We start from the raw sequence: 15438 nt of genomic DNA, 5'->3' as shown, positions 1-15438 counted from the left end.
AAAGGATTATATATACTTAACCTAATTATTTTTCCCTGTGGCTGGGGGCTTTTCTCCTCTGCCAGTCCCGTCTCATGAGCTCTTGAGTCTCAAAACCTCTCTCCAACATGTGAGACCCTGCATGTCTCCACCTTAAGCTGTCAGAACTGTCCATTTCTCTGGGTTTTTCTTGAGTGAATGCTGCAGTTCTGGCTCTGAGGAACAGAGAATTATGTGTCTATGTATTTTTGCATTGTTTCCTTTCATTAAGGGAAGTACGCACATGGTTTAATATCGGTTACATTTGGGTCATACTTCTGCATCAGATTCTCTGCACTGATCAGCCTTGTCCTTTAAATGTCATTCAGACAGCTTGTTCCCTGTAATGGCCAGGACAGTGTGTCTATTCATACAATTCGAACGTTTAAAGAAGTATGCAGCCATCTTATTCTGATTGAAACTTTTTTTTAAAGGGATAGCTCATGCTAAAATGAAAATTAAGTCATAAATTTCTCACTCTGGTGTTGTTCTAATGTCGTATTCCCTTTTTTTAATGGACCACAAATGGAGAATTTAAAAAAAAAAAATGTCCCGCTCACGCTTGTCCATATAATGGCAGCGAATAGCGACCAGAATCAAGCTTTTTTTTTTTTAAAAAAAAAAGACGCAAAAGTATCACAAAATGATCCCATGCGACACGTGTCGTATATTCCAAGTGTTCTGGGGGTATAGGATATGAAATTTAATGTATTATTTAACAAAAATCCTGACCTTGACCTTTGGTGTGACTCTATTAGCGCTGCAGCTCATTCTGTCTCACCCAGAAAAAGCACACAAATTGTGATAAATCGAGGTTAACAAAAACGTGACATTTTCGTTTTCATTTAAACACTTTCAATTTACAGTGAACTATCCCTTTAAATGAAGGAACATTTGAACTATAACTGAGGCTGTCAAACTCAAAAGTGACAATTTCATGAAACTAGTCTTTAGGAATCGAGGACTATAATTCTGTATTATAGCTTTGTGTGACAGAGCAAAATTTAAGCCGTTATTTAATGATATTCCTTTACTATGAATTATTTGAGCCATTTCTACTCTTCTTAAAGGAACAGTCCACTAAAAAAAAGATAATTCTACCATCATTTACTGACATTCATGAGGCCATCAAGCTCCAAATTGACAAATATGACTTGTGTACTACAATTTAATTAAGCCATATGATAGCATTGAGTGACAGAGTGAAATTTGTTGTTATTTACTAATATTCTTCCACTCCAGTGGACTTTGAACCATTATGACCAGATTATCACCAGTCTCAAGAATGGTTTGTGAACTAGTCCAGTTTTATGAACTAAATCAACCAATTTGTTGAAAAGATATGACTCAAAAAGAATATTTGCTCATGCATCCGCCTAAAGACTAGAGGAAATAGAGCTTTTGAAGTGGTTGGTCCCACTCTTTGAAATAACCTACCAAATCAGAACGGCTTCCGCTTCATCTTACAACTCATCTTTTTTCCTTGGCTTTTAATGTGTAGTTCTGTCTGGTTCGTATGGTGATTTTAAGTGCTCATTTATTGTGTACCCTTATGCTTTTATTGTACAGCACTTTGGTCGGCCTGTGGCTGTTTTTAAATGTGCTTCAGAAATAAACCAAACTTGAACTTGAACTTGATGAATCAGACATCCCTACTTATCTCATAAACACACCAAGACCTAGGATGGATGTCAGTCGTTTCAGTGAATGATGACTGAAACTTTGTTCTGTTCCTCACACAAAGCCATATGGATTTGTTTTATGATACTTTATGGTGCTTTTTGTCATTTAGAAGCTTGGAGAATTTGGATTTAACAACATGAAGGTGGGAAAATAATAAAATTTTTCTATTTCTGGACGAACTATCTCTTTAAGAAAAATATATAATGAAGAATCTGCTATTTGAAATCATATTTAAACAGCAAACCTTGTTAAAATCTCAAATTCCCCAAAGCATGACTCTATTTCTGAGAATATGTATGGGTTGAGTTTCATTTCTCATTTTACTTTAGATCTATTTGCCTGCAAGATAGGCAGTGCCAAAGAGACATTTAAAGGCGTAGCTCACTTAAAGATGAAACTCACCCTCATGTTGTTCCAAAATTGTATGATTGCAGAACACAGAATAAGATATTTTGAAGAATGTTGGTAACCAAACAGTTTTGATCACCATTGACTTCCATCGTACGGGCAAAGATATTATTCAAAATATCTTTTTTTATCTTCCACAGAAGAAAGAAAGTCGTACAAGTTTGTAACAACATGATGGTGAGTAAATGATGTAAATGATTACAGTCACTATTAAGAAGCAATACAAAGGTTAACTTGAGCTACTGAGCTCTCACTTCACCGTGAGAAATGCTGCAGTACATGCTGCAGAATGCATGTGGGGAGCATGTGCTGTGCTGCTGGAGCTGCAGTATGTGCTGGTCATGCTGGGCTCGCCTTGTATGCGTCAGCTCTGTGGTATGAAGGTTATGTTGTGGCGCTCCAGTGCTGCTGAGCGCTGCAGTGCGTTGGAACAGCAGACTCCTCTCTTTCCTGCCCTGACCTCTGCCAACTGACCCTCACACTCCCACTGCCGTCTCTGCGGACGAGTATGGCAAAGGCGGAGAACCAGATTCAATCTTGCATTGGTTGTGAGTTTCATTCCGATCTAGTTAGTTCACTTGCTTTTCTGGGCTTATTTTGTGCCACACAGACTGTCAGAGTTGCAGTGGCGGCAACCTGTATTGAAAATTTCTGTCATTTGAATGCTGCGACTGTTTGCCCATCATCGCCTTCCCAGCATTTCAAGGTCAGCTTTAGTTATGACTGTGAGCGTGGAAGTGCCGCATTGCTCTATTTTCCCTATTCACACATGAGGCATGTCCCAAAGACTGAGCTTCCATGAAAAATAAAATGTTCAAAAGGCCCCGTGGCCTTTGGTTTATTTACATAAGCAAAATGTTGTACTCCGGTGGGACCTGAAAAAAAGACACGTCTGCAGAATGTTGCTTCATCAAGCCATGAGATTTGTGTTGGCTATTAAAATATTTTGGTCAGCAGTTTTTTTTCTACATTGTAGTCTGTTTGCTTACCTCAATTTAATTAATATTCCTCCTAGTACACGTTAATGCTTGATTCTGTCGATTTGGTTCAGGAGTTACAGTGGAAGGCTTTGTGAAAACGGTTAAAATAGACCTCAAATGAACACTAAATGATGTTTACTCTAGTGATCACTGTAATTATTTCACCTAGGGCAGCTGTTGTCATATTGATCTGTATAATCGATAATTCCAAGATCTAAGATTAGCTCATTCAGCAAGTGTGTCTCGAATAGATAACAAATTCGGGAGTCTGGTTTTTAAAGGATAGTAAATTTAACCAAAATTGAGGGTGAGTAAATGAGGGTTAATAAATTGACAGAATTTTTATTTTAGAATGAACAATTTCTTTTCTTCCGCATTGTGACGTACATCCAAGTGAAATTAATTCGCAAAAATTGGTGGTATTGCACTCAAAAAGTGGGATTGCACCAAAGTCCCTTTCAAGGAAAGTCTGTTCACTCGGCTGCCATATTTGCAACGCCTCCGGGCAGCTATTTCGGGCATCCAAGACCAAGTCCGATCTATTTGAATGGGGGAGTGCTGAAATCTCAAAAGCTGCTTGGCGAACTCACAATTAAGTAACATTTCAAATCGGCAACAAAATCTGACATGAACTGTTCCATAAATGTTGTTTCTTATGCTCAAATAGCATTAAAAAAGCTTATTTTTCAGGCTAGATGAGCCAATGCGCATGTGCAGTCTTAAGCGCGAGTCTCAGATTTCTATGAGAACCGGAGCGTCTAATGGCAGCTGCATTGACGCAATGACTTTATCGATCAGCGATTGTCTCTTTTACTTAGAAGGCAGGATATATTCCACCATTTTGCACATTGCAGTTTCTCCCATTCATAACTAATAGGAGTGAATCGCCTTTCTATATCTATAGTCTTTGATTGAAATAAATAATAAATGCAAGCTTGTAGTTGATTGTGGAAAGTGCTGGGTTTAAGCAGACTAAATGATGTCCAGCAGGCTGAAATTAAGTCCAGCATACGCAAGTTAAAAAAAAAAAGGAAAAAAAAAAAGAAACATGCACTGAATAATCATTCACAACACTCTCAAAAAAAAAAAAAAAATAGTACAAAAGCTGTCACTAGGGTGAAGAAAAAGGTAAAAATGTTCTAATATGTACCATTTAGGTACTAATATGTACACTTTTGGTACCAGTATGTACCTTTAAGGCACTAATATGCATTCTTTAGGTACAAAGGTGTACCTTTTGAAAGGGTAGCGTCCCAGTGACAGCTTTTTTTCTGAGACTGAATAAGATCAATACCATGGAAATACAAAATAAATAATGTGAATTTTCATTTCATCCTAATTCAAAGCATATAGCATTTAGAATGTAATTTAGCCGGAATAATGTTATTTCTCACAGACAGACAGTAGGTGTGATTTTGTTGACTTCTCAGACTGAGACGGCTTTGAATAGCACACTAGAGTCTACAAACCACAGCCAGGTTTTTTTAAAAGACTATTGTTTCTCAGACGCCCAGTCTTCTGCTGTACATTCCAGTTATTGACTTGATTCTTGTGCATGCACATGCGGTGCCTGAAGGACACTGCCACAAGTGCGATGTGTATACAGCTCAGTGACCTTGTAGAAACAATACACACTCGCCACCTCCACACTTCTGATATTTACAGCCTCCTTTGTAGATCTGCACCAGAAACACTCACACACGTATACTGTACTGTATATCCTCCGCCCAGCCGCCTGCCTGCTGTAGAACATCAAAGTAAACTGACCACACAAAACCAGCACTTACAGTAGTCTGTGTAACAATTGTACTACATAGAGCTGATGTTATTAATATCGAGCGCAAGGTTATTTGTCTTCTTGTCTGTGCATTAGAAATATTTGTTTTGTATGAAATGCGTTAAGGGATTTTAAGACTTTTTCTACCGTTATTTTTTAAATCTCTTTCCAGGTTCAATTCAAGTTAAGATGTATCTAATCTAGCCTATATAATTTTAGGTAGTGTGTTACTATCTCATTTAAAAAATAGTGTAGCTTTTTAATTTAAAGGGATAGTTCACCCACACCCAAAAAGAAAATTATCCCATTTATTCACCCTCAAGCCATCCTAGGTGTATATGACTATCTTCTTTCAGACGAACACAATCGGAGATATATTTAAAAATATCCTGGCTCTTCCAAGCTTTATAATGGTAGTGAATGGGGGGGCGAGATTTTGAAGCCCAAAAGAAATGCATCCATCCATCATAAATATAATCTATACAGCTTTAGGGGGTTAATAAAGGCCTTCTGAAGCGAAGCAATGGGTTTTTGTAAGAATAATATATATTTAAAACTTTATAAACTAAAATAACAAGCTTCTGCCAGGCGACCGTACGCATTCTGAGCAAGACGACTTGCGCCACGAGAGTAACGCCTGACGCCTCTCGCGGTTCAAACAAATAGGGCTGTGCAACAGACTCAAGCTCCTCTTCTCTTATATCGAAATCCTAAAATAAAATTTCTTGTTTTAGACTTCTAATTCATGACTGGTGTTTTGTTTTGCTCTATCCTCTGTGTTTCCGCATTTGTCATGCGTCGGGTCAGGGGTTACTCCTCCGCTGCAAATCGATGCATACGGCCATTTAAATATGGATATTTTTCCTACAAAAACCAATCGCTTCACTTCAGAATGCCTTTATTAACCCCCTGGAGCCATATGGATTATATTAATGATGGATGGATGCATTTTTGGGTGTGCTTCAAAACATGCCCCCCATTCACTACCATTATAAAGCTCGGAAGAGCCAGGATATTTTTGAATATATCTCTGATTGTCTGAAAGAAGATGGCCTAGGATGGCTTGAGGGTGAGTAAATCATGGGATAATTTTCATTTTTGGGTGAACTATCCCTTTAACAAGCTAGTTTTTCCAATGTGCATTAAAAGTGCTGCATTGCTGTTTTTAATGTCACATTGTATTGCATGCTCAGCCCAAACAAGCTGAGGCACTTCATATTCTGATTCATTCTTGCATCTTTCAGTTGGTTTATGAAACCATAAATTAACTGATTACAGTCCCTGGTATCATTTTAGTTCTTTGTTAGAATGAAATATTGGGCATGCATGATATATAAGTACAATATCTGTTTTGTTTTTTAATATTGGTATCAGTTGATATTAGATTTTTAACTGTAAATGCTCATTTCCTCTATTTTTACATTTAGATTACCATGCCATAATCTAGCGCTCACATAAAAATGAAATCACCTATATTTTAAAATGGCAATGAGCATCAAGAATTGATATTTGAAATCAATCAATTGATTTTCAATAGAATAACCAGTTTAAAGTATAAGTAACCTTAGCAAGTCACTTTCCCAACACTTTTGTCTTCGCTTTTGCACTTTTCATTCATTTGTCCTTCTAGATGAAACAATATATCTTTCTACTAGTGTTATCTGCTTTTACGTCTGTAAAGTAAATACAGCTTGTAGTAACTAGGCCAGACCCACACCAACTAGTCAGATTGTGTTTTGCCAGTCTACTTTGCATTAATAATTTACTTAATCACGTTGTAAAATCAGCTCAAGACATCTATTTATAACAGGTCCCATTGTTTCGGGGTGTGTGTGATCGTTAGCTTTGCAAGCCGCGCAGATAAAAATCATCCAATTTGGGAAATAACGATGATTATCATTGCGAGGGGGATTAGCAATCGTTGGGAGGGCGACGCTTGTACTGCATATTAAGGTAATAGCGGCGTCTGTGGAGGGAACCGGACGCGGCGGCTGACGTCACGGCCACATGTTCTCTTCACGGATCACCTCTCCGTTCACCTGCTTACATATAAATGAGATAATTGGCCTTTCGCTGTGCATGCAGGAAGCAGGTGTGGCTGAGGTACCATGCTGCTCCGAGACAGAGATGTGCTAACTTCAGTGCTGACAAACAGCTCAATGCAGGTCCGCGTTCCCCGGGGGGGCATCTTCATCGATCTTACTGTAGGGCTGATATTGGGGGAGGGTGCGCACGTCAGCCTGCTGTAAAACCTACTTTCTGCTTTGTGTGGTGTTACGTTGCGCTGCGTTTAGTGCCTTTGTTCTTGTCTCTGGAGGTGGGTGTCATTAATTCAATTTCAGTCCTCTCTCCCTCATTTTCTCTCCCGATCTCCATCTTCCCCTCACCGCATTGCTCTCCTTCTGGACCGTCTGTCTGCGTGCTCCGCTCACGCGCTTCCTCCCCCCCCCACCCTCCCGTCGCCTCCTCCGTCTGTGTCTGTCGCTGTGAGACACAGGGACAGATAATATCTGCCTTAACCTCTCCTCTAATCCCTTCACTGTCTGCTCATTCACCTCTGCTTTATTTGTTTTCGTTTTCCCGTCCTTTTATTTGTTTAGCCATCCCTCCCTCCCTCCCTCCCGCATCGGTTCGAGTATGCTTGGTCATCACAGCATTGATTATTCTTCACTGTACTGTCTCGTTCTCTCCTCATGGGACCACATATCAGCTGTCAGACCCACCCAAGACACCCACTCACATCCCCCTGTGGCACCGCCCCCCGTATTTCACTTCTCCAGCCCTTGCACCTTCCCACATCACCTCTCTCGTTGAATGAATGCGATAACGATCCATTCACTTCTCCTTCGTCCTCCCACCTGTGACTCCGACGAGACCGATCGCCTATACGTTAAAACCTTCCCGGTAACGCTCCGGGGAAGCGAGAGAGCCACTCTCCTTCGGATTCAGCCAAGGAGCAATGCAATGACAAAGAGGGTGGGGAGACTAACGATCGATAAATTAGGCTCCTCCCGATTGGCCGATCCACCTTGCCTGTTTGCATCACAGCTGCTGATTGGCTGTTGCAGTGTTCCGTGCTCAGCAGCTGCAGCTATGGAAATTTGCCCTTCCTCTCAGCTGCTTTACTTCCTTTTTCTCTCACAAAAGCAGCGTTTAGATCCTGAACACCGAGAGTGACGATCGCCGCGTAGTTTATGGCCTCCGCAACGAGCGCTGTTTTGTTTTGTGCTAACTTTCTGTAACTTCATTCTGCCCCAGAGCCATAAAGTGACGTTGCCGTCTCCCATGTGCTTTCTCTCTCTCTCTCTCTCTCTCTGTCCCTTTCTTTGCCTCCTCCCCATTTTCCCTCCCTCTATCTCTTAATCAAGACACGCAGCCTTTGCATTGCTGCCTGCCTCCCGTCTGCACTCCTCCTCTACCTCTCGTGCACTCTCTCACTCGCGCTTTCTGCCATGCGCTTTCAGCCTCTCTCTGTTTGTCGCTCACCTCTGTATTCCCCAGTTACAGGTTTGCAACATAAACAGCTGCGGCTTCATGCATTTCCTTTGTTGTTTTGCACTTTTATTACTTGTATTTCGCAAAATGTTCCTTTTGCGAAGTGTATTTGCAGTTCTGAAGCTGTTTTAACTGAGTTTGTTGTCTTTGTTTTTTGTGTCTTTTCGCAAAGACAGGTTCTCCTGCTGCAAGAGGACTCTTAGAAGTGTGCGAGGACACGTCACAGTGCGATGAAAGGAATGCAGGGAAAGCAGGAGGGATGAGAAAGCGTTTCAAGTAAAAGAAGACTTGCATCACCATAAAGTGCCTCATCTGGATGCTGCGGAAGCCCTCCTCTGTGTCCGCACTCCCGTCCTGGCTGGTCTCTGCTTCGGAACGCTCTTTTCCCCGCTGACTTGAGCGTGCGTGTGCGCTTGGCCTTGGCTCGGGCTATATTTCACCCTGACAGTCAATCAACCCATTTGCCTGTTCCTCGATTCCAACTTTGCCTGCTCGCCGTTTCACCTTATAACACAAGGACGCCAGTCGATTAGTTTCCCCTTTGGGTTCTCAAAGTGTTTCTCCCCTCACTTCTGCAGTCTCTCCATCCCTTGCGACCCAGACATGCGAGCATCTTTAGGGACTGCTGCGGCTATGGCAACAGGGCAGGGGGTTTCAGAAGCCTAAAATTAGAGAGAGTCCGTTTTACATCAATGCAAGAGAGAGCTCCGGAGGGTGAGTCTAGACAGTGGGACGACCACTGCAGACAAATAGAAAGTGCCGCTCTACTCTACTTTTAATGCCTTGTTTTCCTGGACGGCAGCCGAAGATGCACCGCAGCATGTTACAGTGACCTACCCCACCTCAGCACTCTCGATCCATCGCTCTCCCTACCTGACTTTAAACTATTCTCATATTTTCATCATACTTACCCTTTGGTTACTCACCAGACTATGCCCCCTTCCTGTCAATAAGAGAGTTTGGTTTTCATCTCTAGACTGGTAGTCTGAGGATCTCCTCGCCACTGTGCTCCTTTTTTTGCAGCCTTTGTGCTTTATCACGCCTGGCTGCCCCACCCTACCCCAGCCCTCCGCTCACCCGCCACTCGCCGAAGGACCGCCATGGCCGTCAATGTGACCATGGGCCGTGACACCAAGTGGCTGACGCTGGAGGTGTGCAGAGAGTTCCAACGAGGAACCTGCTCGCGCTCGGACACCGAATGCAAGTTTGCTCACCCCTCTCGCACGTGCCACGTGGAGAACGGCCGCGTCATCGCCTGTTTCGACTCGCTCAAGGTAAATACACATTATTATTGCACTGTGATATATATACTATTAGAGTGTTTTAGTGCAGATTTAATCACTCAGACACAATATTTGGTCATTTTGTCAAAACCTCCAGGCTCTTTTTCTGAGTTGTGTTTTCTCTCCTTCTGATGTCCTGAAATCAGCTTTTGAGTTTGTGTCATTCTAAAACTCTAAAACCTCTGGTCTGGGATTGGTTAGTTATGATTATAAAGTTATATTACATTATTACACTGAAGAAAAAAAAATAGAAAAAGAATATTGATTGACTACCACTGAATGCTGGGAGTGTGTTACGGCCCTGAGTATTTACATGGTCCTCCAAAGTGCCAAGAATACCATTATGTATCCAAAAAACATTCTAATACTGTTGGATTATCTCCAAATAATCCATGGTGATTTTTTCTTACTTTTTCTTTGAAAGCATAATGAAGTCATCTCAGAGGCACAACATTTAAAGGAACAGTTACGTCAGTTCCGCCATCGTTAACTCACTGTTTTCAATTTTGATAATAATAAGAAATGTTTCTTGAGCATCATATCAGCATATTAGAACGATTTCTGAAGAATCATGTGACAATGAAGACTGGAGTAATGATGCTGAAAATCCAGCTTTGCATCACAGTAGTTTAAGTTATTATTTTGCAGATAATCTATTCAAAAATTGAGCTGACTGGATCATGAAGTCAGTGAGTAGGCCCTGTTTCCACCTGGTATTAAGATGCGTTTTGGTTGATCGGATCACAAGTGTACGGCACTAAATACAGGTTTAAACGGGTTGTAAAATGTTTTGAGCTTGTCCACTTTCAACCACTTCCAGAGGTTGTCAAAAACGCATTTGACCGGATTGCTTTTGTAGTGTAGAGGCTCATGTGGTCGAATGTGTTTGAACAGCCACAAAGGACCGCCTACTGACCTGACACGTAAACATTGCGAGAAGCGCGCTAGCTGGGCGGGATTTAAAATTTGTCGGTTGAAGACCCAATTTTGGTTTGAAGACCAAAAAACGTATAATTCACAATGTTCTCTCTCCATTCCTAATACACACTCACTGCATTCGGTCTTGCAGCTGTCAGAGCAGAAACTAAAGCTGCCGCTCACTGTATGTTTTTTCGTTGTCTCTGTGCGCATTCATATGGAAATTGCGCAAGCTTGTTTTGTCCATTAGATCGAAAGATCTGAAATACCCCATACATTTACCCGCCCATAGACCTTCACCTCGAAGATATCAGGACAGAAGCGTTTGAAAGTGGACAAAAGAGACGGATTAAAACACCAGGTGTAAACGGATATGTGTCTTCCTCATCTACTTGTGATCCGATCAACCAAAACGCATCTTCATACCAGGTGTGAACAGGGCCTCAGAAACCAGATCAGATTCCTGAATGTATCATTCAGACTGATGTGAAAAAAGAATGATTCATTCATGAATAGGACATCATTGGTGAATGTAAAGATTTTATGTGAATAACAATTTAGAACTAATTTTGTTTCTTTCACAAAGCCGTTATATGCCATTAGACAACTTGAAGACTTCAGATGCAAAGTGCCATCTGAAATTTTCTTCTAAAATGAGCATTTTTATCAAGCTTGTATATTTATGTTCAGTTATTTCACTTTAATGGCAATGAAAAGGACCTATTAATTGCCATTAAAGTGAAATTACTGAACCTAAACGTACAAGCTTGATAAAAATGCTCATTTTAGAAGAAAATTTCAGACGGCTTTTGCATCTGAAGTCTTCAAATATAGTCATAATAATTAGTTTTATGATGAAGCTTGGAGCTTTTGAGTACTTTTTAGTGTGCAATCCTTAGTCCGCGTTCATTGCAATTGCATGAAAAGTAAAAACCAGCACATTAAATAATTTCTCCTTTTGTGAGTATATTAATAGAGATTATCTACATCAATGAGTAAATGATGACGGAAATTTTGGGTGAACTGTCCCTTCAATCATATGTATGATTAGCAGATTAACTGTGTAACAGAATTCAATTTTTTTTATTTTTGTTTAGCTTTAGGTGGTTTGTTGATTTATTAGCTCAAATTTTATACCTTTTATCTTCTGATTGTCCGTGGTGATCTCAGGAAGGAACTCTATGGAGCTGTGGGACAATCAGGACTCACATTAACTGTGGTGCTGAGCATTGAGCTATGAGCACAACAAATGTGTTTGTGTGTTTATGTCTCTGCGTATGTGTTTATGTGCGGGGAAAGAGCCAGACAAGGCCCTCTCTGTCTGAGTGCAGCAGCTGTCTCCTCTTTTATTGAGCTAGAATGTATTATTTGGCCATTTTTTGGCTGTGTACAGCATGTGTGGGGGAGCTCAGGATGAGGAGGAGTGAGAGAGAAAGCTACACGAAGCCTAGCAACAGCGCCAGCCGACTGGATACAGTAATCCCTGTGAACCGTGTTACAGTTGTTAGCACTGGGTGCCAGTGACCTGTGTAGATTAATTGCTCATCCAATTGTTTGATTGTTTTTATCAGAACAGTAAAAGCAGCCAGCCGTCTCTATCTAAAAACTCAGGGTTAGATTGCTGTTATGACAGAGAGAGATAAAAGCTAGAGGAAATAAATGAGAGAAACTGTTTGCTGTTCATTCTTCATTATGTTCTATGTGTGTGTGTGTGTGTGTGTCTGAAGAGTTTAAATGGCTCCTGCGTAAGTGCTAAGAAGAGGTGCACTTAAAGTCGGCATGAAACGGAAATTGCGTTGTCTATTGTGACATATATTTGAGTGAAACGGCTTCTTGAATAATAAAAATGGGGTGGGACTTGATTTTGTTAGTCGGAAGTTGATTGGATCATTGTTGTTTGCTAATTGCTGTGAGTGACAGGTTATTGTCCCGCCCCCACGCTGGTGCACGCGTCATCAGAGAAGAGATTTTGTCGTAAGGGGGAGGGGATGTTAATGTTTTTGATGAAAGATTATGAGGACGCATGTAAAAGCAAATGAAGTATACGGATAAATAATTTATATTAGAAATGGATTGTTACAGTCCTTGTTCCTGATTTATTTATTTACGATAAAGCACGGCTATGACAGCTTCAGCCAACAGATCTGTGTATCACTTTGCAACAGTCTTAGTAGTTATATAATAAAAATTATAATTATATAATATTTCAGCAAAATTACCTATTTATTTTAATTTATTTAATGAAGTATGAGTGACCCCTGCTGGCGTTATGTCTGCATCATTCAGCTTTCGTTTTGAGGGAATATTATTTTGTTTCAGGTATGGTACTGTATGTAAACAGTATACTGTATGATACACTGTTTAATAATGCTTCTTGAATTGTCAATTTTTATTTTCATAGTGAAAAAAAAAAACGTTTTCCACACACAAGACAAACCTTTGCTTGAGAAACCTCTATGCTAAAAAACTTGCAGAGAAAGGTGTTCACATGCTCATGCTCATGCTAATGTAATTTTATTTAGGTGCTTCAGACTTTTCTAGGTGATCCGACCAAGAAATTTTTTTAGTTGAGAAGGATAAAAAAGAGCAAATTATCAGCAACCACTTAAGAGCCACCCAGAACACCCTAGCAATGCCCTGGCAACCACTCACAGCACTAGTATGCCAGACACTAGTGCTGTGGGTGGTTGCCAGGGTGTTGCTATGTAGTTGCTAAGGTGTTCTTCAGTTCAAAAAAGGTAAAAAATCTTGTATTTAAAGGGTTAGTTCACCCAAAAATGACAATTCTGCCATTTATTACTTACCCTCTGTCATTTATTCCACTCCCGTAAGAACTTCGTTAATCTTCAGAACACAAATTAAGATATTTTAGTTGAAATCCGATAGCTCAGTGAGGCCTGCATAGGGAGCAATGGACACTTCCTCTCTCAAGATCCATAAAGGTACTAAAAACATTTAAATCAGTTCATGTGAGTACAGTGGTTCAATATTAATATTATAAAGCGACAAGAATATTTTTGGAGCGCCAAAAAAAACTAAATAACAACTTATTTAGTGATGACCGATTTCAAAACATTGCTTCAGGAAGCATCGGAGCGTTATGAATCAGTGTGTCGAATCTGCTGTTCGAAGCGCCAAAGTCACATGATTTCAGCCGTTGCCGGTTTGACACGCGATCTGAATCATGATTCGATACACTGATTCATTATGCTCCGATGCTTCTTGAAGCAGTGTTTTGAAATCGGCCATCACTAAATAAGTTGTTATTTAGTTTTTTTTGGCGCTCCAAAAATATTCTTGTCGCTTTATAATATTAATATTGAACCACTGTACTCACATGAACTGATTTAAATGTTTTTAGTACCTTTATGGATCTTGAGAGAGGAAGTGTCCATTGCTCCCTATGCAGGCCTCATGGAGCCATCGGATTAATTTATGTTCTGAAGATTAACGAAGGTCTTACGGGTGTGGAACGGCATGAGCGTGAGTAATAAATGACAGAATTTTCATTTTTGGGTGAACTAACCCTTTAATTGTGCAAGATCTCAGGTGTTGAGTGCAGCCCCCTTCAGTCACAATCATGGCATTTTTTTATGTCAAAATAATTCCAGCATTTTTCTCCAGACCCAGTTTCATCCCCCCAGGACTCTCTCTCCTCTGTGCCCCTGCACACCTCCACATCTTTTCTAATTTATCGATATCCCCTAATGGCTGCTGTTCTGTCTTTTTTTCCACTAGCCCCTGATGCACAATGTCTTGCTGTTCGTTGACCATTAATCTGGTTTGGTTTGCTTGAAAACGTATCAGAGAAGCATGAATTAGGCAGTCAGCTAGTCTATGTAAATGTGATTCAGTTATTGATGTAGCACTGGCGCTGGCACAGGCTTCTGTCTGAAAAACTAAATCAGCAGGTACTGTCACTGACTGCGTCTTATTCACATGAACATGAGTTAAAAAGTTATTTTTAGAAAATAGGACAACTAAATGGACACGGAGAGACACTGTTCCAGGAAGTACATTTAATGGGGACATTTGGAAAACAGGATTTACCTTGTACTTTTGCAATAAAAGAGTTAATTTACTATGTGAATATTAAAGTACTGATCAAAAGTGTGGAGACGGTTATTTAATGTTTTTCAGTCTCTTATGCTCATCAAGGCTGCATATATTTGATTAAAAAATGCAGTAAAACAGTAATTCTGTGAAATAGGTATAAAAATAATCTTGTATTTGACATATATATATTGTGATTAAATAATAATAAAGTAATTAATTATACCAAATATGAATAAAACAACTAAGATACCATGTATCATATATATCATTGCATCTTGTTGTACATTTTTCTACAGGTGAAAAGTAGCACCACACCAAACTATGTTTCCATTCTGCCATTCTCTCCATCTCTCTCAGTTTAATGTGGAAGTGAGTGTCTCTGTGTTTGTGGTGTGACTGTGCATGGCTGTACGCTCGCTTCTCACAGTCATGTGATACAGGCCAGCTAAATATGTCAGGGGTGTTTTGGCACAAACAAAAAAGTACTACATTTGAAAGTGATACAGAAACCCTTAGTTTGTATTAAAGTCCCCCTGTAGTCAATCATTTTAACCCATAAAACTCATCTTTGATCACCATATGACATATTTAAACTTTTTTTTTCCTCTCAGTGAAAATAAGTTCTTCATGCCTTAAAATAGCTTGAATGTAACCTTTGCTTAATTTAGTATAGGCAGATCCATGAATATGCAAATTAGCCCCTCCTCTCAATCGCACAAGCTCGAAATACCTCATCCACTCAATTTTACTGTAGTAAATGCTACACAGTCATATATGTTTGAACCAGAAACTGATTCAGAAGAAGAGGAAGAGTGAATTA

At 40.1% G+C, this 15438-nt stretch overlaps 1 protein-coding gene across 9 annotated transcripts in view; it reads left to right on the top strand.

Moving 5' to 3' along the window:
• mbnl3 (muscleblind-like splicing regulator 3) overlaps nt 1-15438 on the top strand; it is a 53282-nt gene that overhangs the window by 5045 nt on the left and 32799 nt on the right. For all 9 annotated transcript variants that reach the window (XM_048176672.1, XM_048176673.1, XM_048176675.1 and 6 more), the window contains exon 2: nt 8538-9635. In XM_048176672.1, coding sequence (XP_048032629.1) covers nt 9462-9635 — 174 coding nt within the window. In that variant the 5' untranslated portion in view covers nt 8538-9461. The remainder of the gene's footprint in view (nt 1-8537; nt 9636-15438) is intronic.

The sequence above is a fragment of the Megalobrama amblycephala genome, linkage group LG23, assembly GCF_018812025.1.
Source record: "Megalobrama amblycephala isolate DHTTF-2021 linkage group LG23, ASM1881202v1, whole genome shotgun sequence".
In the NCBI taxonomy this organism is placed as follows: domain Eukaryota; kingdom Metazoa; phylum Chordata; class Actinopteri; order Cypriniformes; family Xenocyprididae; genus Megalobrama; species Megalobrama amblycephala.
This window is presented reverse-complemented; position numbering and strand designations above follow the sequence as displayed.